Source organism: Penicillium soppii (genome assembly GCF_028829465.1).
Source record: "Penicillium soppii strain IBT 18220 chromosome Unknown utg000001l, whole genome shotgun sequence".
Classification (NCBI taxonomy): domain Eukaryota; kingdom Fungi; phylum Ascomycota; class Eurotiomycetes; order Eurotiales; family Aspergillaceae; genus Penicillium; species Penicillium soppii.
Genome location: NW_026643231.1, coordinates 3,310,332 through 3,331,837, shown reverse-complemented (window position 1 = coordinate 3,331,837; position 21,506 = coordinate 3,310,332). Strand labels below are relative to the sequence as shown.

The 21,506-nt window shown below is 48.7% G+C and overlaps 5 protein-coding genes across 5 annotated transcripts; 2 read left to right on the top strand and 3 right to left on the bottom strand.

Moving 5' to 3' along the window:
• Positions 1-148: 148 nt before the first annotated feature.
• Positions 149-2,326, top strand: N7529_001266 (Pet127 family protein; the record flags this gene model as incomplete). The annotated part of the gene is made up of 1 exon (XM_057236797.1): positions 149-2,326. One exon carries the CDS (start codon positions 149-151, stop codon positions 2,324-2,326), a length of 2,178 nt encoding a protein of 725 aa, XP_057103600.1.
• A 1,494-nt stretch (positions 2,327-3,820) lies between these two features.
• med6 (mediator complex subunit MED6) lies at positions 3,821-4,884 on the bottom strand (the record flags this gene model as incomplete). The annotated part of the gene is made up of 3 exons (XM_057236796.1): positions 3,821-4,327; positions 4,390-4,736; positions 4,794-4,884. The coding sequence occupies 3 exons, from the start codon at positions 4,882-4,884 to the stop codon at positions 3,821-3,823; spliced, it is 945 nt and encodes a 314-aa protein (XP_057103599.1).
• Positions 4,885-7,130: 2,246 nt separating this feature from the next.
• On the bottom strand, positions 7,131-9,551 carry pabA (aminodeoxychorismate synthase pabA; the record flags this gene model as incomplete). The annotated part of the gene is made up of 1 exon (XM_057236795.1): positions 7,131-9,551. The coding sequence occupies one exon, from the start codon at positions 9,549-9,551 to the stop codon at positions 7,131-7,133; it is 2,421 nt and encodes an 806-aa protein (XP_057103598.1).
• A 763-nt stretch (positions 9,552-10,314) lies between these two features.
• On the bottom strand, positions 10,315-15,594 carry N7529_001263 (histidine kinase-like ATPase domain-containing protein; the record flags this gene model as incomplete). The annotated part of the gene is made up of 2 exons (XM_057236794.1): positions 10,315-15,406; positions 15,467-15,594. The coding sequence occupies 2 exons, from the start codon at positions 15,592-15,594 to the stop codon at positions 10,315-10,317; spliced, it is 5,220 nt and encodes a 1,739-aa protein (XP_057103597.1).
• A 709-nt stretch (positions 15,595-16,303) lies between these two features.
• On the top strand, positions 16,304-20,839 carry N7529_001262 (TRAPPII-specific subunit TRS120; the record flags this gene model as incomplete). Its single annotated transcript, XM_057236793.1, has 3 exons — positions 16,304-16,469; positions 16,533-17,500; positions 17,564-20,839. 3 exons carry the CDS (start codon positions 16,304-16,306, stop codon positions 20,837-20,839), a joined length of 4,410 nt encoding a protein of 1,469 aa, XP_057103596.1.
• Positions 20,840-21,506: the final 667 nt, after the last annotated feature.

The following is a 21,506-nucleotide window of genomic DNA, read 5'->3' as shown; positions in this document are numbered from 1 at the left end:
TCCTGAAATCGACCCCTCAGCACCTGAAAATCTCCGATGGTTGCGCAATCCCATCGATTATGGGTCTCTGACCCCAAAGCCTTCGAGGGCCTTGGTAGCTCGATCATTGGGATTGGCAAGGAGGGCAATGGTCGAATTTACGACAGCAATGAAAAATGCAACGGAAAACGATAGGGAAAGCCCAGAAAACAAGGCTGTACTACTACAACTTGGAGACAGAGCCATGGACTACACTAGGAAGGCAATTGAAGTGCAAGTCAAGGCAGCAGAAGTGCAAACCAAGGCAGCAGAACATTTTCGTCTCCTAACGAGGCAATCGAAAGGCGGAAAGAAGAAAGACCGTGAACCGCTCATGAAGCAGGCCCAGCAATTCGAATTGCGGCGCGAGGAGTACATACTTTCGGCCAAGAAAACAGAGAGTCGGTTACAGAAGCTCGATACTCTGAAGAAAAGCCTTGATCCTAACAATGGAGCGAATGTGACAGCGCCTATTAACAGTGGGCTCAATTTAAATTCCAACATCGATATTGTGACTCAAATATTGGAAAGCAGTCAGATAAACGCCCCTGCGCATCGGCGAATTGATACTTCTAAAACCCAGAAGACTGACGGCCCAAAAAGTGAGCAGAGCCAAAAGGAGACATTGGGGCATGTTGCAAAATCCGTCGAGTCTAAGGAATGCGGCCAATTATCATCCAAAGACTTGGGACTGACTGCATTGGATGTTCCCATGACCCCAGTTCCTGGTGTCTCTTTTGGTCTCGACAGGGTGCTTTTTAACCCCGGTGTCTACCAACTCCGGGATCCTCGATCTCGCGTTTATAATTTTGACCCCTACTTGGGCGAGATTATGCCCGTGACAGAATTCGATTTCGATACCCTAAAACCGTATGTCACCTCTTCTCAAGACGTGACGGCCTCTGAAATGACTGCAAAGGCAAAGAAGAAGTACTACGGCTCGTCTTCTAGTATGACATCGGCTCTCTCTCATTTCCATTATCTCCTTTCTGCCTGGCGTCCGATTGACTGTCGTACCGTGTCCCGAGGCTTTTCGGATACACTGCGTACTTTCACCCGTCTTCTTCGAGCGCCCACTGCTATGTTTGTACACTACAAGGAGAAAGAAGACATTTATGCCATCGATGCCGATAAGGAATTCGACGGCGCGAACATTCTCATGAACCTGGGCAAGTCGATGGAAAAGCTTCTCACCCTCCCAAAGGAAGATTTCGAGCGTTACCGCCGGTCTAGTGCAAACAAGGTCACCCCCGAAGAAGAAGAAGCCGTCCCTGAATCCTATCACTACACAACTGCTGGAAAGTTTCTGATGCGATCACAACTGGATGCCTACGACCCTAGACTGCCGGGAACCGGCATGTTTGACTTGAAAACGCGTGCCGTAGTCTCCATCCGCATGGATGCCTCAAACCACGAGAGTGGAATGGGCTACGAAATCAAGAACCGCTTCGGCTTGTACGAGTCTTACGAACGCGAATACTTCGACATGATGCGTGCGGCCTTCCTGAAGTACTCTCTCCAGGTGCGTGTCGGCCGCATGGACGGTATATTCGTAGCCTACCACAACATTCAGCGCATCTTCGGCTTCCAATACATCAGCTTGTCAGAAATGGATCAGTCTATGCACGGCCAAACCGACACTGCGCTTGGAGACAAAGAGTTTGAACTCAGCTTGGGTCTTTGGGAGAAGATTTTGGACAAAGCAACCGCCAAGTTCCCCAAGCAATCTCTTCGCTTCCATTTCGAGACCAGAGAGGCGGTGAAACCCTTCATGTACATTTTCGCCCAACCCGTCACCAATGAACAAATCCACGCCATCCAGACATCGAACGCGGCCGAGGTTCAAGCATTCCAAGACAAAATTCTGAACTCCGAACAACTCGCATCTAAGACCATGGAACCAGACGAGCCAACGTTCGAGGCCGGTCCCGCTGCCGAGCCATCCGAAGACCAGCCTGACGACTACGACGAGAACATCTTGGCCATGACCCTTCTCATCAACAACAAAGTGAACGGAAATCCCGTCGAGCGCCCAACGAACTTCCGACGCAACGACACATGGACCGTCGATTACGAGCTCAATGAGCTCCATCCCAAGAAGGGCCATGCCCTTTTGACGATGTGCAAGAGGCGTCGTGCGGCTGTTCTCGAAAAAGCAGACGACGCCGCCGATAATGCGGATCGGAATGAGTACATGCTTAGGCTGAAGAGAATTGCTCAAGAAGGCCGCAAGTTCCGTCAGCGGGAGGACATCAAAGATCGTGAAGACGGTATTGTTGTTTACAAGGACTCGAGTAAGTCTGCCTAGATTGTTGGTTATTGGAGATCTGGAACCCCCTGTAAAGTAATATTCATCCCTCTCTTGCATTTATTTTTTTGTACTCTATTGTCAATTTCATACATTGCGTCTGTTTCTTATGCGCTGGATCTGAAATTGTGGTTTTGTTTGCTGTTTACATTTAGATATACCTGTCTGCCTACATACATACAACGCTGTCTCTGGGAATTTATAAGCTATGATAAGATAGCAACTAGTTATATATATTCATTATTGGTACAAACTGGCTTTTTCCTGTGCTTTAATTGCTTCCCCCTTCCATTCATACAAGACTCGAAGGCGATCATGAAAGGTGACCGCGAATTCATCTGAGACACCTTCAGGGCTCAAATGGCTGCAGATTGTTTTTGAATCAAGCTGGATGAGAGGCTGATTATATACCAAAACCCCGGTAATTCAATCAATATACCTATATATACTTGAGTTGACACCTACGCTGAGTAGTATCTATATCTCTGGTAGCGTGTATGTTCTAGTAGACTCAGCCTTGCTCCACGCCCATGTAACACATTAGGGGTAAGTCCGCTGGAGCATCAAGCCAACAAATGTATCTACCGCAACGACACAAAAAGGAATAACTGTTTATTCAACTGGGCCATGGCACGCAGTTCAAGCGTCGATGCGCGCGTCAGATACTGTTCCAAGGTTAGATGGCTTAATTATAGGCGCTGTTAGAGACTCTAACATATATTGATGCCTTACACGCTAAAATAATTGTATTGAACTCCACAAAGAAGAGTGCGTTAGATCTGGGGCAGGTTGAATTGGAACATTTACATGTCAAAAGACTTTTTAGAGAATAGGCCAGCACAAAGCATTGTTGGAGATGGGTGAGTCCAAGATGACAGCCTTGTCAGCGGCATATGAGCGATCACGATGGCTGATTAAATTGCCCCAGAGAAATTGATTTCAGACTCAAGGGCTGAGAGCCGCGAACTAAGGGAGCTGAGCCATGATCAGCACGCTTGGATATGTATGCAGCCACTTCAGCTTAAGCAACACACTTGTGGGAACCAATGGCAGATTGCACTCTCGTTATGTTCAAGATTCTCCCGCTTGCTTCATTGCTTTCTCCCCCGATAATTTCATTACTTTAAACACCAATTGTACAATTTTGTGCATTCGAGGCTGAGGTGATATGGATTCATTGGAGCAGAGTCATTGTCAACAATGTTAAAGTGAATACATAATTTGATCCCGGAGTGGACGCCATACTACTGACTACACAGGTGTTGACTTGCATGCATTTTACCCCGGTTACCATGAAGAATTCGTCGAATTAACTAAGGTGACTCGGTATCCCCGTTCATCAGAACTAGTATGAACCCTCAAATGGGTGTTCAAAGTAGATTTGCTATGTTCATGGTCTCATGTGTCACAAATGCAATGCGCATTTCTAAATCGATCCGAACGCCCATAAACGAAAACAAAAAAAACCAGAAACATGCAAGGGTATAGAGCAGCTCAACTGACAACACGCTTCTTCTTCTTCCCCTTATCCAATCCCCCACTAGGCGGTGGACTCTTCTCCGACCTGCCAGGTGTCTCAACCCTGACCTGTGGCGTCGACACTATTGGTAAAGGCGTACTACCCGCAGCAGGGGCAGGGAACTTTGGCGCCGGTTTCCCTGTGTCACCAGCCCGGGATAGAATGAATGAGCCCGGTTCACCGACCAGCGGATTTTCGTCCATGAATTCGTCGCCATACCGCGTGAGCAGATTGAATGACTCAGCAAGATTGCGCGTATCTTGGTAGTTGGATGTATTTGACGCGCCTAGGTTTTTTGTGGATTGCGAGTCTGGGAGGGTTTCCGGCATTGGCGTTGCTTCTTTGCTTTGCTGGGATTGGGATTGGGGTGTTTCTTTGCTGCGGGCTCCGGGTGGCATGTACGTGTGTCCGTAGGCGGATGTGAAAGTTGGGAGTGTCGAGGCTGTTTTCATGAGCTGTGATAAAGAGGTTACGGCTGAGAGCTGGGAATGGTTAGGATGCGAGTCAAATGGGGAATGGAGGAACTTGCGATTCGGTTTCCAACGACGCTGGCAACTGACGGGGCCATGTAGATGCAGTCGCCGACGATGAAGTAAGTGGAGATCACAATCACTTCATCGTCTAGGCCGGATCTTTTCCGTCTGTTTTGCTTGCGGATTACCCAGACGTTGGAGGGTTCGTGGGCAAATTGGCCGTTCGTTTGCGCGGTTGCTTGGAGGGGGTCATATGAGACGACGAACTCGAGACCTTGCATTGTCTTCAGTCGAGCTTCGAAAGCTTCGCGTGTCTCGACGAAATGACGGAATGCATCGTTATAGTTTGCTTGGATGGCGAGCGAGGCGTTGTTAGAGGTCGGATCAAAAAAGGGGGATTCAGCAAAGTAGAATAAAACTAATTGACATCATAATTAGTCTCTTTGTCTTCGTGTTGCAGCGTGGTGCGACTTACTATTGTTTGAATGGAGGTATCCTCCCATCATCTGTACGTGCGGGGGAGACCGCCAGAGGATCTCCTCCATTGAGGTATCTTGGCCCGCCATTTTCCGAGTGACCCTGTAGATTCAAGGCTATTTGATGCCGTGTCTGGCTTGAATTCAGCGAATTGGCAGAGTCAAAGATCACAAGCTGGGAAGCTGAAGCTGCGGAGAAATAATGTTTGACTTGTTTGCACTCTCCCAGATCTATATCTTGGGACCTTTTCTCGACGTCGTCCTACATCTCTTGTCTCACCTCTTTTTTCGTATCTCTTTTCATGCCTTCCAAGGTTCTTTTATGTATTTCTAGCTGATGTTGGGCACTTCTTCTACGTGTGCAAGTTGTTTTGTCAAACTGATGGAGCCTAATAGGGTAATCAAACTGTTTCCAGACTTCGTAGACACGATTATATGTATCTATACAATTCTCCCATCACAGCAACGAATTTCTCTCAACGCGAGCTAGCAATAGTTTTTGTCAGTTCCTATTGCCAGACTTACGAGTCTGCAATACTGTAGACGTAATTGTCTGAATGATGTTCGCAAAATACGGAGCAAGCCGGCAATGAGCACGACTCACATCAAACTCAACCGAAAGGGCTACTATCTCCTTTTCCGTATAAACTCGCTGAGACCTAAAGACATCATCAGCGGGGTTGCCTATCCGATTCCAAGGTTGTTTGTTGCATTGAAAAGCGGAAGTTTTACGCGTATACCTTCTTCTCCAGTGATCACGTCGAATCTTTCAAAGCGCTCTTTCTCGAAGATCAATAAAGGTTTGTTTTCCTGGAAGACGACAGTCAAGAACAACATTTGGAATATCATGAGGCTACATCAGTTCCAAGTCGGCGACATAAGTGTTTCTTGTCTCCGGAGAATGGAACTGACTGAGAGAATGCTTCATGCTTCGCGCAACATCTTAGACACCTGGGCACAATTTTGAATGTTCTACTCCACCTTGCCCCAACTTGACCTTTCACAAATTATATACTCCGGATCGATCCTCATTTTTGTCATTGCAGAGATCTTTGTGGCCATTTTGAGCGTGCAGTGACGATTCTTTTCTTAGGTCATGACACAGGCATCTGTAAGAAATTGATTACGTCGCCACTGCACTATCTTGTTAATTTCCGAAAGTCGTGAGTACAGCGGTAAATTAGTCGCCAGCACTTTGAAGGCGTGGTGCACTTGCTGAGGTAGTTATGATAGCCTCTCTCGCCATCTACTAATCTCGTTTTCCAGAAGCTGGAATTTTTGCATAGGCCCGCCATGGCCCTTACACAAAATCGCAAATTGAGGAAGTCGATAGTTGATAGATGAGTCGTAATCTCTAATCTTAGCTCAGTTGGAAGCAATACAAAGGGGTGGTGATTAACTAAGTTTCCACGTAGAACGTATGAGTTGTCATTGTCTAGCAAGTCACGAGCAGATCCATTGAAGCCTGCGCCTCGAAAGCATTCTTGAAAACTCGGTGTGGATTCGAATTTTATGAACCGTCATTGATCAGCCAGACTTGCTCGAGAAATGCTACAAAATGCAATATACACCGTGTGCTCACTATCAACAAAGCTCCTATTTTCAGGACTTTCCTGTGGAGTTTTGAGTAGCGCTCTCAAGTTCCAGTCACCACTTTTGACGTGTTTCAAAAGAAGTAACCAACAGTCCTTAAGAACTAGATACGCCGTCTCTGGGCTTGGCGGGGAGGCCTCGAGCAATTTCTCAAGCTCCTTCTCTTCCTCTATATTCGTGGACAGCTGTACACAAGTCCGTCAGCTGAACGCCGGATTTAGCTAAACAAACTATCTAAACATTGATTAGTTAGTATGTATTGACTTCCTATACACTGAAAGAACAAGATGTGGCATACCCAGAAACAATTCAATTTACCTAGGCCCCGTCCGCAAGAGGGAAGGTCGCGAGACGACGTGTCATCCAGCTTTTTGAGCTTTGAGGTAGTCATCTTGATTGTCTCCAGTTCTGGGAAATGTGTGATCGAAGGAAGTTCTGCCATTTTGGTTTTGTTTTCGCTCATGTTTCGCTATCATGATTGCATCACAGTACCTGGGTAGATTTCTTCTCTAAAATTGAGCAATGTCAGTATTTCTATTATGGTTTTTTATATATATATTTTGGTAAATACAGAATTGAAAAACAGCAAAATGCAATGCCAAACACCAGCGCTGAATGTTGAATCAAATCTCTATCCCACACAGAGTATATCCAAATGTTGAAAGCGAGGGAAAGCGTGGATCATGATACAAGCCAGTCAACTTTCCTTAATTCAAAGCCAAAGAAAGAGAACAAAAAATAGATCAGGATGTCCCAGTCAGACCATCCTTCTTCTCCGGCGGCGTGAAAATATTGCAAACAACCCGAAGCTTGGTCAACATCTCATCCCACTCTCCTTCCGCTGTGCTAAGCGTAGTGATGGCGCCACCAGCACCAATTCGCCAAGTCTGTAGCTTCTTCTCCGTATAATCTGACCCAGCCGAACAAGTAAAAGCCGAACGGATCAAAACCGAGAAACTGCCACCGCCGCCCAGATCCAAGAATCCCATCACACCAGAGTAAATGGCCCGCTTGCGATTCTCAATCGTCCGGAGGTGCATACAAGAGCGCTCTTTCGGCGCCCCAGTCATAGACCCAGGAGGCAGGGTCCGCTGGAGCGTCGTCAACCCGTGAACAGACATATTATGGGTATTCAGCTGAGGCATGTGCCGCACCGCGAACCCAGGGTGGTTGGGCCGGACAGTGCCCTTGATATGGGTGATCATTGAAAAGACACGGCCGTAGTCCGCGACTTCGAGGAGTTTCTCAACGTGGACGCCTCCCGATCCGCAGATGCCGTATAAATCGTGACGGATCAGATCTGCGATCATGAGGTTCTCGGCCATTTCTTTCGTTGAGCTGAGGATCTCGCAGGCCTTTTCCATTGTCATGCCCGGTGACTTGCGCACTGTGCCTTTCATTGGCTTCATTTCGAGGGTTGATGTGCGGTCCCAGTTTAGAAAGCATTCTGGGCTGCTGCTGGCGATCTTGGTGTCGCCGAGATCGGCGAACGCGCTGAATGCAGCGGGGTTGTAGGTTTTCAGGCGTTTGTAGAGTTTCCACGGGAATGCCAAGCGGTCTGATTCTGCTTCGGGGACTGGGAGAGTGATGGATGTTTCGGAGGTCAGACATAGCTCATAGGATTCGCCGGCTTCCAGCTCGGCTTTGCAATCTTCGATTTGCTGTTTGTATTTCTTTTCCTCTGGGAACTGGATTTTGCTTTTTCCAAGGATGGAATCCAGGACTCGATCAGAGTCTGTGTTATTTTCGGGGTCTGAAAACTCTTGGAGTATTTGCAGTGTTTCATCAAGCCAGCCTAGAGGAGCATGGTCATCTTGGCGAGTGGATTGAATCACAACTTTGCCGGTAGTGTTATCGACAACGATGCTTCGTTCACACCACAATAGACTGACATCGGGTGGGTTTTCGAAGCCAGAAGCATTGCTGGTGCCATCGGATTTTGGTGGCTCAGATGCCTGTGCCGTCCCGGGATGGGGAAGACATGTGAGACCAAGTTCGTAAGAGAAATATCCCAAGAAACCACCCCAGAAAGGAACCTCGGTATTTCCCGAATCGACTTTCTTCATTTCCATCACGTAGCGCAAAGCATCCCATAGCTGAGCCACGGAAACACAGCTATCAGCCACCTTGCGATCGCCATATAGTTGAATCAATCGCAATTTGTGAGTCTCAACATTATACTCCAATCGCCATGAGCCAGCGCTCGGCACGGAAGCAATGCTGTATCGCCCATTCGATTGAAACAGTACGGTAGGTGAACCCGGCTGGTTGTATAGCTCGCTAATCGCTTCTGTCGTCAAACCATGTCGTTGGAAAGTGCGATAGGTGGAGCATTTAGATGTTGACTTGCTCCACTTCAGCATTTCGTATGCGGCATCTGGGAACGAAGTAGGAACACTGTGTGGGCTGATAACCGTGTCAGGGAGACAGCAATATCCTCCTCGCCCGACCATCTTGTTGAAAGTGAGAGCCATCTTCCACCAATTCTTTAGGAGAGATTTGCAAGCATTAGTTTCCGATTTACAGGATTCCGGATGGAATTGAACGCCCCACAATGGCTTCTGAAGATGCCGAACTGCCATGGGTATCTGTGCTTCCGGGCGATCGTCCAAAGCCAACCAAGCCAGATATTCCAAGTCAGGCGTCGTCACAGAAGCAGGGTTAGCATACAGCGAGTGATAAAGCGTCACTTCAATCTCCGGCAACTCGGCAAAAATATCCTTCGACGTCGTGGATATTTTATGAATCTGGCCATGAAGAGGATATGGAAGACGCTCAATTGGAACACCATGGTGAAGACAGAGACTCTGGAAGCCCAGACAGATTCCAAAAACGGGGATGAGCTCTGAGTCTGGCAGATTCCAGATATCGTTCATGATACCGACATCGGTCGGGACGTTAGGGTCTCCTGGTCCTGGGCCTAGAACAATGGCTTCGTAATGTTGGAGAAAATCCGTCATGTTGGAGTTGGGCCATTGGGAGTCAACGGTTATCACAGTGACTTTGACGCCGAGAGTTTCTTCCAGCATGGCGACCACATTGTATGAGAATGAGTCATAGGCATCAATGTAAAGTATGCTTTTTTGGGCAGAGCTTATATCAACTGTAGATGCTGTGACGCCGTTCCTATCAGGGGCATCCCAGTCGCCCAGCATTGGGGCCATTGTGATAGGTGTGATATGTAGTAGTTGATGGTGGCGGGCTTGTGTATTGGGTGAACTTGCCCAGGTAATCGGAACACCGCAAGTCTAACGACAATATCACAGTATCAAAGATAAGATTCAATCCCAAAAAATGAAGTGCCTTTCCTTGAAGGGCTGCCTGGAAAGTTCTTTATTCCGAGTTCCTTGAAAGATCTGCGCTTCGGACCCCGAGAAGTTGCTTTTCTCGCGGGATCGGGCAATGGTCATCCAATTTATACCACGGAGGTCGATAAGACAAACGAGCGACTTCTTGATATGATTGTCATGCCTTGCAGGTATCGAGTTGACTGCTGATTAACAATGCATATGCAGGAAGTTGAGGCAAAAAGAAAAAATTAAGGTTGAACGATAAAAAGGTCAAAAGCGGGTACCGACGGAATCTCCACCGAGTGGCAAGTCACGGTGTTAGGTGTTAGGGGGTGTTATCAAGGTGTTATTGTCGGCTATTTACGTGACATAATATATAGAGATAGTAAAAAGAAGTGGATGTTGAATATATTAAATAAATAAAATTATTAGGGGAAGCGAAAAATATAGTAGAAGTGGGATATGCCCTAAAAGAGAGACATCGGAGAAAGCCGTTAGGCTAGTACATATTGCAATACATTGCATACATACGTTCATAATCAAATAATAAACATCCATGGATTATATTTCTACAATCTACCCCAAAATCCCAGTTCTGGTATAGTAATTGAGTATTCAACATAGCAACAATGCTTAATCAAGACGCATGCTCCACCGGGGCCTGCGCGGGCTGCAACGAAGCAAGCTTACCAGCCACTTTAGGGAAATACTGCGCAACAAAGCCCTCAGTATAATAGCTATGTGCCGAGCTATGATCTCCCACCAAGTTGTGCGCCAACTCATGACACAGAATCACCCACCAATAAACGATAGCATCCGTACGATCCGGGGTCGCGCTCTGCAAAAGTGCCTTTTCCTGCAATGTCTGGAAATAGAAGTAATTGCAGAAAATACTACCCGCCCGATTGAATGCGATGGTCTTACCGCCTGGATCGTAGAAAATGCTCAGAACATCAGCTCGCATGGAGAAGATGGAGCCGCAGTCTAGCAGGACCGAGGCGAAGAGATTGAATCCAGCGTTGTTTCTGGTGAGGAAGTCGGTTCGGTCGGGGACAGCCTTGGTGAAGAGGACGTTCAACCCGCTCTTTGGGAGTGTGGCGACGAATTCAAGGTCGTGACTTGGTCGCTCGTCGCAGTAAGATTTGCTTTCTTGGATTTGGTTCGTTTCTGGGCGGCTGTAGACGCCGGAGGAGCCGTGGGGGCGGCATGCTTGCACCGCTGAGAGGAGTTGGGAGTTGAGCCGATGCGGCGACTCTGAGGATACGGTTTGTTCAGGGCGCTTGGCTTGGCCTTGGTTGTGGGGTTCGTTGGGGGAGTAGGGTGGTGGCGGAGGAGGCGTAGAGGATTCAGGTAGGAGAGATCGAGATTGCTCCTCATTTGAGCCCTTTGTATTATCCAAGCCAAACCGTTTCGACAGATTGGCAAAGAGACCACGGCTGGGTCGCTCCGGCATGGGCTCAGGCGGTGGTGCGTGTGCTTCTGTCGAGACAGCCTTGTTTTTGGGTGACTCGGGAAAAACGCCAGGCATGGCATTCTCTTGTGCTTGAGCTTCCGCTCTCTCTTGCTCTGCCCGCTGGGCTTGGCTCGCCGCCCAGGATGCTTCTCTCTCTTGAATAAGACGTCTCTCCTCTTCGACTTGCTTCTGACGTTGGTCCTCTGCGACCCGGGCCTCTTGGGCTTTTTGTCTGAGAATACGCTCCACGTTGTAACCACGAGCCCGAAGTTCCAAGAGATCTGTCTTCAACAACATCTCGAGTGTCAGCGTCGAGTGAAGCTTGGGCCGCTTCAAAATCAAATGCGCCAACGACTGACTGATTTCGTAAAGGTCATAGGGACCTGGCCGAATACTCATGGCCCAGCCCGTGGTCAACCGGTCAACAATCGCATTTCGCTTTTGTGTGTGTGACACTCGTCGTCCCCTCAAGGATCTTGTCAAGCTGATCGCAGTCACAGTCTGGACCTTGAAAGAATGCTCCAGCCAGCGGGTGTCATGTAGGATAGAGTCTGAAGGTTGATCATGGAAGAACAGCCGTGTACGTTCGAGGATCAACTTGTGCAGCCGACGTGAAGATGTTTGATCAGGAATCAGGTGGCCAACGCGCATTTGCTCTTCCACAAGGCCGCTTAATGGGAGGGCACCCAGAGCAGTGTAGAAGTCCTCCAGTGCCTCTTCCTGGGGAGCGGCAAATATATGCTGTTTGAACAAGTTGAAGCTTTGGAAATCGTCGACCACGACAATATCTTTGGCGGAAGTTAGTTCCCATTGTCTAATATCCAGGTCGTCATCTTCGTCAATGAGGTCCTTGGCAGACGACTTCTCGGGTTTGGTCTTGTCTGTCGCACCAGAGGGCAGATCTCTGCTAGCAAGAAGGAATCTTGCCTTCTTCATCTCCGCGAAAAGATCCCTATCTTTTTTCAGTGTTGGAAGGTGCTCTGCGAGGGTCCTGAGAAGCATGAGATATTTTTCAGAACTTTGGAACGCAGCATTGATACGAGCCGGCTCCTTGACCAACATCCGTGCAATCTCAACCTTTGTAGGTTCTCGCTTTGACCCGACAGCCATGAGGAAGAGATTGGCCTCTGGACCGAAGTTGACAAAGTCGAAGATATCTTTGTATTCTTCCCCTTCTCCGAGATAACACAACCGAGGAGCCACGAGTCGAATCTTAGCGCCCTTCTCGGACTGGTCACGGATGACGATCGGAACGATAGGATTCGTACCAGTGTGCTCTATGTCCTGTCGGCTGAGTTCTGATACTCTGCCTGCCAGATGTTTGAAAATAATCTGGGCATCTTTGTGATTGGTTGGAGGTTGATTCGCGAGAACATGAAGACAGTCCGTCATGGGAGGATGGGACTTGACTCCTAATTTCGAGGCGTGTGGATGTAGGCTCTTTCGAAGGAGTTTAAATCCGAACAGGATCGCGCCTTGGTCGGTGAAGCATTTCCTAGGCACACTCAAGCTATCAGATCCTTCAATAGGCAGAAATGGCACCTTCACTGCACTAATGTCAAAGGCAGCATATCCATTTGTGTGGTATTCGTCGAGGAAGTATGCCAGAGCCTTCGTTGCCTTGCTGTCTTTTTGTGTACTTCCGCCTGTCATGAGCCGAACTAGTTCAACGGCTGGCGGGTGACTTTTCAATCCCATCATTGTGAGGAATTTACCCTCATTGCTATTTCGGTTGTAGATGCCCGGCCACTCGATGATCGGCAATCCAAGAGCTCGGAATGCATCCTTTGGCTCGTGCAACTCAGAAATCTTATACCGAGTACCGTCAGACACACTTCCACTTTCTGCAGTACAGATGCTCGTTCCTTTCAGTCTCTGGATATCATTTGCGGGAATATCCTCTCGCACGGACGCAAGGTAGCGGATCAGATCAACATGGTTCCATTTTCTCGGCGCAGGGCCGCCCTTGGTATCAGTCAAGTCTGGAGTGTTGATAAGACGATCGAAGATAACACCAAGCTCCACAGTTTTGCGGACACCAAGTGAGACCAGGATCTTCTCTTTTACGCCATTCAGGCCATGGACGACGGGAAGATCGTCGAAAAGGCGCACGGAAGCAAAGTACGTCTGCACGGGCTGCTTCATTCCAAGTTTTGTGGGAATTATGGTCTGAGGATGAAGTGTGTTCACAACGCTTTGCTTGGACGCTGGACTGAGCGTATCCCATTGCTTGGAGAGAACAGGCAGGACCTGTGCCGAGAAAGCTGCCGTTTTGGTGATATCTTGGTCAATCGAGAAGATACTGCGATTGCCAGAATTGTCGACAATCCAACGTATCCAAGGGACAATTTGCAGCTCAGCCCAGCCCAAAGCCTCCAGCTCTTGCTTGGTCAGAGATTTGGTGAATCGGAAAGGTAGAACAGTTGGCGGTATGGGGAGATCCGCGGGAATGCGCTGGGGGTTCAAGAACTCGGTAATCTCCGCGAAGATAATCAAACGGGTAGAAATCCCTTCATTGTCCTCGTCGTTGGCCACTGCCACGCGCAACAGACTTTGTATAGACAGCCCGTCGAGATGGCCACTGATCGATTTACGACCGAGCCAGGTGATAAATTCAACGACTTGGTTAGAGCGCAGTGTGTTGGACTCTAATTCACGCCTGATATCTGAGACGGTGATGTCAGTCACCAATCCAAAATCTGTAAGCCTTTTGACAAAGTCTTTAGCGCCCAGCACAAAGGCATCAGGCAAAGCGGGGATCGAATCCATAAAACTGAGCTCTTTGGGAGCTATGCGAGTTTGATGACTTGGAATAACACCGCAGGTAGAAAGCACCTCGATAGAAGCACTTTTGTTGCACATCCAGAACGCATCCTCTATGGTTTGTCCCAAAACAGACGAAGGCGTGGATTCACGGAACACAAATTGGTTTGCAGTGTGGATAGCCTCTGGTAGTACATCGACGATATCATCCTGACGGACTTTGGAGCGGGATGGACCAATTTTCGATGCCAATTTAGATTTGATCGTAGCCATCTCTGCCGACCAGGCAATCCGACAAACGATGCCAACTGCGCGTAGCATTTCGAGGTTCCACTTGCTAATATATCGAGTATTGAGATCAATACTTTCCCGCTCCACAGTGGGGATCACAGATGGTGCCGAGACATGGGCGTTCAAACCAGTAGTTTGCTGCGTGGGGAAACCAATGAAGACCCTTCCAGATTTAGTAGGCAAAATGGACGAGAGTACTTCAGACTGAGATGAAGATGCTCCAGTTGCCATGTTGGCATCATATGAAGGAGTTAGGATTGCAAGGGTAGCTCTTTTGGGCGGTGGCTTTCGGGTCGCCCGTTCCAGCTCTTTGGCCAGATCCCTACTGATAGAAGGTTGCAGTGACGCTGTGTTGATGTGCAAAAAGACGGATGCTGAGAGCATAGCATTCATATTACCCGACTCCTCCTGGCGTTCGAGTTCAGGCTTCTGGGTTTGTTTCTCTGGCGCAGCTTGGGTGAACTTGGAGAAGAAACTCCGCAGCGAGCTTGTTGTATCCCGAATGTTATCAAGACGGAAAATGCTTGCATTAGGGTTCCATTCCACGATGCGCATCCAGGAAGCGTCGACTTGCGCAATTTCGCGAGTGACGTTCATAATTTTCATCAATCCCTCTGAGGTCTTGGTATCGATATCTCTTGGAATTGGGACATCAACGCTAGGAGCGGTTTTCTTTGATAGGCGAAGAAGATTCCAATCATCTAGCCATAGTTCTATCTCTTGTAAAGAGACAAACGTTAGACTGCTTGATAAGAACTGAGAAAGCTGTAACAACGACGGGATGGGAGAGGAATCGTTCCGGTAGTCCAGGACGAAGGTGGTATCTGGACTCGCGGCTTCTCCGAGGTCTAATCGGCGGGTGAATAGTGCGTTGCCTTTCCAGTAGAAAGCCATAGCCTGGCTCCCTGAAGACACAAATGGCTCCTCGCAATCATCAAAGACACTGTAGAATCCTACTCCAAAGGCGCCGATTTTAGTCTCGTCTGGGTTACCGTCTGCAATCCGCTTCAGTCTTGCCCAATCCTTCTCACTGAACGGAGATCCATTGTTTGAGATGAGGACACGCCGCAGTGTGTGGTTGTTGATAGTATGTTTAAGGTGTGCAGTGGGATCATTCGTCGCAGGGGACGGTATTGTGGTCGATGGAAGTGTTTCAAACTTGATCGTGACCTTGGTTGCGGAGGCATCAGCGGCATTTTGAATCATTTCTCGTAGGACTGTCCTATTCGTCATATGAACGTTAACGTCTGTATTACTTGCCCAAGAAGGGAGACACTCTTACCATTTTCCGGAGTACCGAGCTAGTACTTTGGAAATCAATCCTCTGGTGTCTACCGTCACAGCTTCCTCGTCGGCCCCGGACCCCATTGTCCGCGCCTTCAAGGCGTTGTAATCCACCTTCAAAGACATTTTGCAGTATTCTTATTGATGATGTCAACCTATAAATCTCTATTGATACAACGCTCATCTAGATCATTTCTTAAAGCGAATCAGCATTCAACGAACAGAATCGAGGGTTGTTTAGGCTGCCGTAAGACTGTGGACTCGGGCGGACTGTCCTAGTATATCGTGGGCATGACCGAGACCTAAAACCGCTGAAAGCTCGACAAACGCTGAGGATATTCTAGTCTCGATGAAAGCTAAAAAGGACGAATGACAGAACAAAGAAAGAGTAGAGGGTGATGAACAGGAGAGTTAATTTCCGCGGAGACTACGGAGTTTACGCTGTTATCTTATCGGGGGGTGAACTGCCATGTTTCCCCGCCCCCATCGTTCTAGGTACTGGTACTCAACTCCCCACACCAACAGCGTGACCACAAAAGTACCCGCTGTACCCTTACGGGGAACCACGTCATCCATCTGTGCAGTAATTTAGGTAAGCAGGGTTTATCGAGCCATTTGTTGTTCGGAGCTCTCGACTCAGGAGTGCGGAAGACAGATTTGGAAGTTCGCTGGTTAATTGTTCCAAATCGAGCGGGGTCAATATCGGCACTCCTTGCTTCAGCATCTGACTCGGTGTTTTGCCTTCTTGCCCAAACGCATCAAGCTTGAAAGCTTGCTAACTGTGTGCATGCGGGCTTAACATCGTTAATCACTTGCTCAATCGGTTTCAACAGATATGGGTGTCGACCCTCTGTCCCCCATTGCGCCCGCGCGCCTAAAAGCGCTACTCCTTCCTATCGGCAAGATCAAGCGCTCTCGCTTCTTGAGCTTTGCTGCCAGACTACAAGCCGAGAATGTAGTTCGGCTAGGGGATATCAGCCCTGATTTGCGGCCGAATAGAAGTATGCGGAACTCACTATCGATATGAATCTGGAGACAACATGTACTAATACAGTTCCTATCAGACATGTTTTCGCCATTGGCATTCCCTACCGGATTGATTCTCTTCGACCTTTCTTTCTCCGTCCCACCCACCTCGCACCTGGAATTGTTCCCCTTCGAGATATACAGAGAGCCATTGGTGATTATTGCGATAGCAGATGGAACAGAATTGGCTTCAAGTACCGGCGAAACTCAAAAGCACCCGACTCCCGAGGGACTCGATCAGTTGTTGGAAGAGCTCCATGGGGTTAAAGAAAGGAATCCACGGGCGTTGGTGAACCAACTATTGATCTTCGATCATGAGGGCTTGGACAAAGTCACTAATGGACCAGAGAATGTTCTATGGGTTCCCCCACCCCAGGTCTCCAAGGCCACTACGATGAAAACAGTCCTTTGTGACGTGACCGCGGTCTTGCTCTCCGAAATGGACGAGTTCGCGAAGACCATTCAGGCTATACCGTCAATCGAATCACCCAAAGCGTCTTCTTGGGGCCCACATCGGAACCCGGAACTAAGGCCGCGGCCGGTAGACCGACTAATGAATCGGATGACTCTACCCGCACAGCTTCCCTCCAGCCCAAATGGTGGGCAGGACACCCCGCTGAGGTCCAGTGCCACCTCACCGGCCCCGAGTGACCATGAAACCCCTACCACATTCGACGAGATCACTCGGTCAATCCATCTCACCAGTCGCACGAACTCGGGCAGCAGGACTCCTTCAATAGCGTCTCCGAAAGAGCATAGCCGTGACCGGATGTCCGTGAGCAACATGAGCGCTACTGATAGAACCAAAAATCGTATTAGGGGCCGCGCTGGAGTTGTAATTGGAACTCTTTTCCTGCAGGCAGGTAGATGGCCCGATGCTTTGAAAGAACTTACCGAAGCGGTGAACAATGCCCGAGCAGGCAGTGATTATATCTGGCACGCCAAAGCTCTTGAGACAATTCTTCTTTGTCTGATCATGTTTGGATGGGCAGGAATGGACTTCCAGGTATGTGCAACACGAAGAAAGGTCTCAAGACTTTCCGTAACAGACCGCTTACCGATCCTCTAGATCCCATCGGTTCTCTACCCTGTCGCTGAGAAGTCTTCCAAATCCTCCCGCGACTCGATTACGCCTAGTAGCGCTGGCAATCGGGTTATCTCTCTTCACAATCTAGCAAATCTTTTGCCAGACCTCTCAAACAACATTCTGAATCTATACACACGCGCCGCCAACATCACAGATGAACCCCTTCCCCAACTGGTCTTCTCAGAGACAGTGATTCGATTGGCAAGACTGATGGTATCATCTCGGATGCGAGACGGGGCTTTGGATGACAATGCTTTGAAACACATTGTAATGAACGAGACTCTGGTTCCATTGATTCAACCAGAGTTACCACGGGGAACAGTCTTGCTTCGGAAATCCGAAATCGCCAACTTTTTGTACCGGGCACTGCCGCTAGCTCCAGGTGCAGACCTGCCTGCTACTGATGCCGTGCCCATTATCGTTGGCGTTGTGTCCGTTCTGAATACCCTTGAACTGCCCAGAAAGAAAGCTTTTATTTTGCGCGAACTACTTTCCGTAATGGTACCTAGCTTGGTGCAAGCGCGCAAAATTGGTGCTGCAGAAGTTGGAATCCACCCTGCTGCTGGGCTAGCATCTTTAAGCGATACAGCATTCGATGTCAATGCCCTCGATGCAGGATCAGGAAATATGGAGAGCAGCGTGCGTCTTCTTCTTGGGACTATTGGAGACATTTACGGTGTTCAACCTTCATCTTTCCACGAATGGGAGAAGAGGAAGAGTCAGTCATCAGCAGTGAGTGGACTACAGGAAGGCTCTGAATATGACTCAGTTGCCAGCATTGCCGAAAGAGCATTCCGACACGTAGTTCTGGATCGTTATGGTGATCTGAACCTGAAGATTGATGTTCTCAGAGCCTGCATTAATTGTTGCGAAGCCCTTCCCGACTTCAATGGAGTTCTTCGCTTTACTGTCGAACTTTTGCAAACCATTCGTGGTGATATCATGCTTGGAGAGGGACACAAACATCCGCCCTATCTTCCGCAAGACGAACAAATTCGCCTACTGAACAACATCAAACGAACTGTAGGCGCAGGAACCAGGTTAGGTGCCTCTGATATGGTCGCCGAGTACTGGGATGATTTCCTAGTACGAGACGTCCAATTGCTATCACTTCCAGGTCCCAAGCGGCCCGTTCGGCGGTCCAAAACGGAATTGGATGCAGTCACTATCAGTTCTCAAAAGTCGAAAAAAGACCCCTTTCTCTACAATCCTTTCGCAAAGGCTAGCAGCAAGGCATTGGAAATGCTCACGGTGGCTGATGAACCTGCGTCTTACCTAGTCACCCTTCAGAATCCATACGAATTTGAGGTTGAGATTGAGCACTTGCGCTTAGAGAGCATCGGTGTAGCTCTTGAAGCTGTGGCAGAAAACATCGTGCTCCTCCCACTTTCTATACAGGATGTTACGGTGCTTGGCGTTGCCGAAGGAGAAGGCAGCCTCAACATCACAGGCTGCATAGTTAAAGTTCGCCACTGCCGCACGCGGAGATTCCCTATCTTCAAAACATTCTGGAAGCCTGCCCCCGAGGTCAAATTCAAGCGGACAGGCTTGGGTGCCAAACAACCTCTGACTCAACGCCCGGTTTCCTGGAGCTCAACAACCTCAAAAGATGGCAAGGTTGATGTCAAGAAAGGACCCGAGACCACCTCGTGTGAAGTCAAGGTGATCGCGAAACAACCCTCGCTTGTGATTGAGTCGATGTCTCTGTCGCAATCAGCAATGATGGTTCTCGAGGGCGAGGTCAAGACCTTTACTATCACGCTGCATAATGCGTCCTCGTGTCCTGTGGACTTTGTTCTCTTCACATTCGATGATTCAACAACTAGACAGCTGCAGTCGGCTCTGAGTAACAAAGACCTGTTGCCCGTCGAGATCTACGAGTTGGAGCTAAAGATGGCAACGAATCCTGCTCTGCGATGGCGACGAGAGGGTCTTGATCCCAGTGATTGTTCGATTGCAGCTGGCCAAAACGCAAGCTTTACAGTTGATGTTCTTGGAAAACCGGGTCTGCAAGACACAACGATTCAGATTGACTACTGCCGCGTGGGTGCACCCCCGGGTGAATTGCCGGATGTATTCTACACTCGACAGCTCTTTGTGCCATTGACGGTGACAGTAAACGCCAGTGTAGAGGTCGCCCGCTGTGACGTACTTCCATTCAGCGGTGATTTTGCTTGGAAGAACAATATTGATCCACCCGTCGATTCGGTGAAAGAGCCTGATGCATTGCTCTCCACCACAGAAAAAGATCCATTTTCACAAGTCCTTAGCCGCCTTGGTAACGGAGCTTATGGACCGGACCACTGTGTCGTTTTGCTCGATTTGCGAAACGCCTGGCCCAGTCCACTTTCGGTGTGGCTGCGAGTCAGCGAGCAATCAATGGAAACGATGTCACCACAGCCAGCGAACAATGATAATACCAACGGTCAGTACTCCGTTGATGGAGATCTTCAACCCGGCCAAGTCTGTCGCTTTGTTCTGGTCCTACCCCGCGTCTACCTTGACAACCCTCATGCCACCATTCCCGTAGTGAAAACTGGCAACCGCAGACAATTCGTCGTCAGCGCCAACAAACTATCCTTCGAAGCCGAAGGTGCCTCCCGCGAAGCCTTCTGGTTCCGAGAAGAGTTTTTGAAGCGAGTTCTCGGAGGTTGGAAGGAATCCGCCACTGGGCGCGAGGGATCTATTGACCTACGAAATGTCCGACTAAACCATCGTATGGTCGAAGCCATGCGTCTCGAAGATGTGGAAATAACTTTCTCCTTGGCCTCGCCGTCTCCACCCGCGGACTCTCCAGCAGTTGAACAAATTGGTCGCTCACGATTCCGCGTCAAAACAGACGACCTGCTTACCTTGACCGTCACTGTGCGCAACCGCTCCTCCCGCCCAATCCACCCTCTTCTCCGTCTCCAACCCAGCCTCCGTCATCAGCCAAATAACGTTGCCCTGGATCTCACTCGCCGACTCGTCTGGACGGGCATGCTTCAACAGGCACTTCCTATCCTACCGAGCGGTGAGTCCACCACCACCTCTATTGGCGTCACAGTACTGTGCCGTGGAGAATATGAATTCGGTGCTAGTGTTGAGGAGGCACGTCTTCTGCGATCATCTTTCCTGGATGATCATGCCCACTCTAGCGACTCTGCAGCTCCATATGATGACGGCGGTATCATGGATACCTTTGGAGCAGATGCTGTACGACGCCGGCGTATTTGGCACGCCAAAGAGTTGTGTATCATCCAAGCGAATGACTCATGATCTTCGCCTTGGATTACCTACTCGGCTACGATATAGATGTTGGCTTTTCTTTGTTTTCTTTTTCAGCCTGATCCCATGATGACTATGTAGCATACCCAACCTCTCCTGTATAAACCTCTGGCTAACTTGTATGATTGTAAGCCACGCATTTTCATGAATACAACGTGTTCTAGTTTCTTTACTATATAGGCTCGCCCCTGTTTACCATTTTTTTTCCTGCAAGTTAGCGAGTAAGAATATTATACCACGAGGGCTGAAAAAAACAACAAAAAAAACAAAAACAAAAACAACTCAGGAACTGATATATGAACTGGGTCTCTAAAAGGGATAGGTAAATAAAAGAATTACGTGGTGCCTCTGCGGCTAATCCTCCATTCAGCTGGGCCCCTCGGCGCGGGTCGCAATCTATCCGTCTCGGAAAGATCCCTAATTGGACACGTAGCTGTGATTACGGCCAAACATGAGAATTTTACTGCTTACGTTGTACCTACATATGTGGGTAATTCGTGATAACCAGAACTCGGCGACTTCTCTATCTAAGAAATTCAAATGTTAGTAATCCCGAACACGGCCTAGGTGCTAGCAGTGATGTATAAATTTCAGAGGTATCATATGTCGGGTGAATTCCCAGAGAGTATCCACTATTTATTTGTAATTCCTTAGTCAT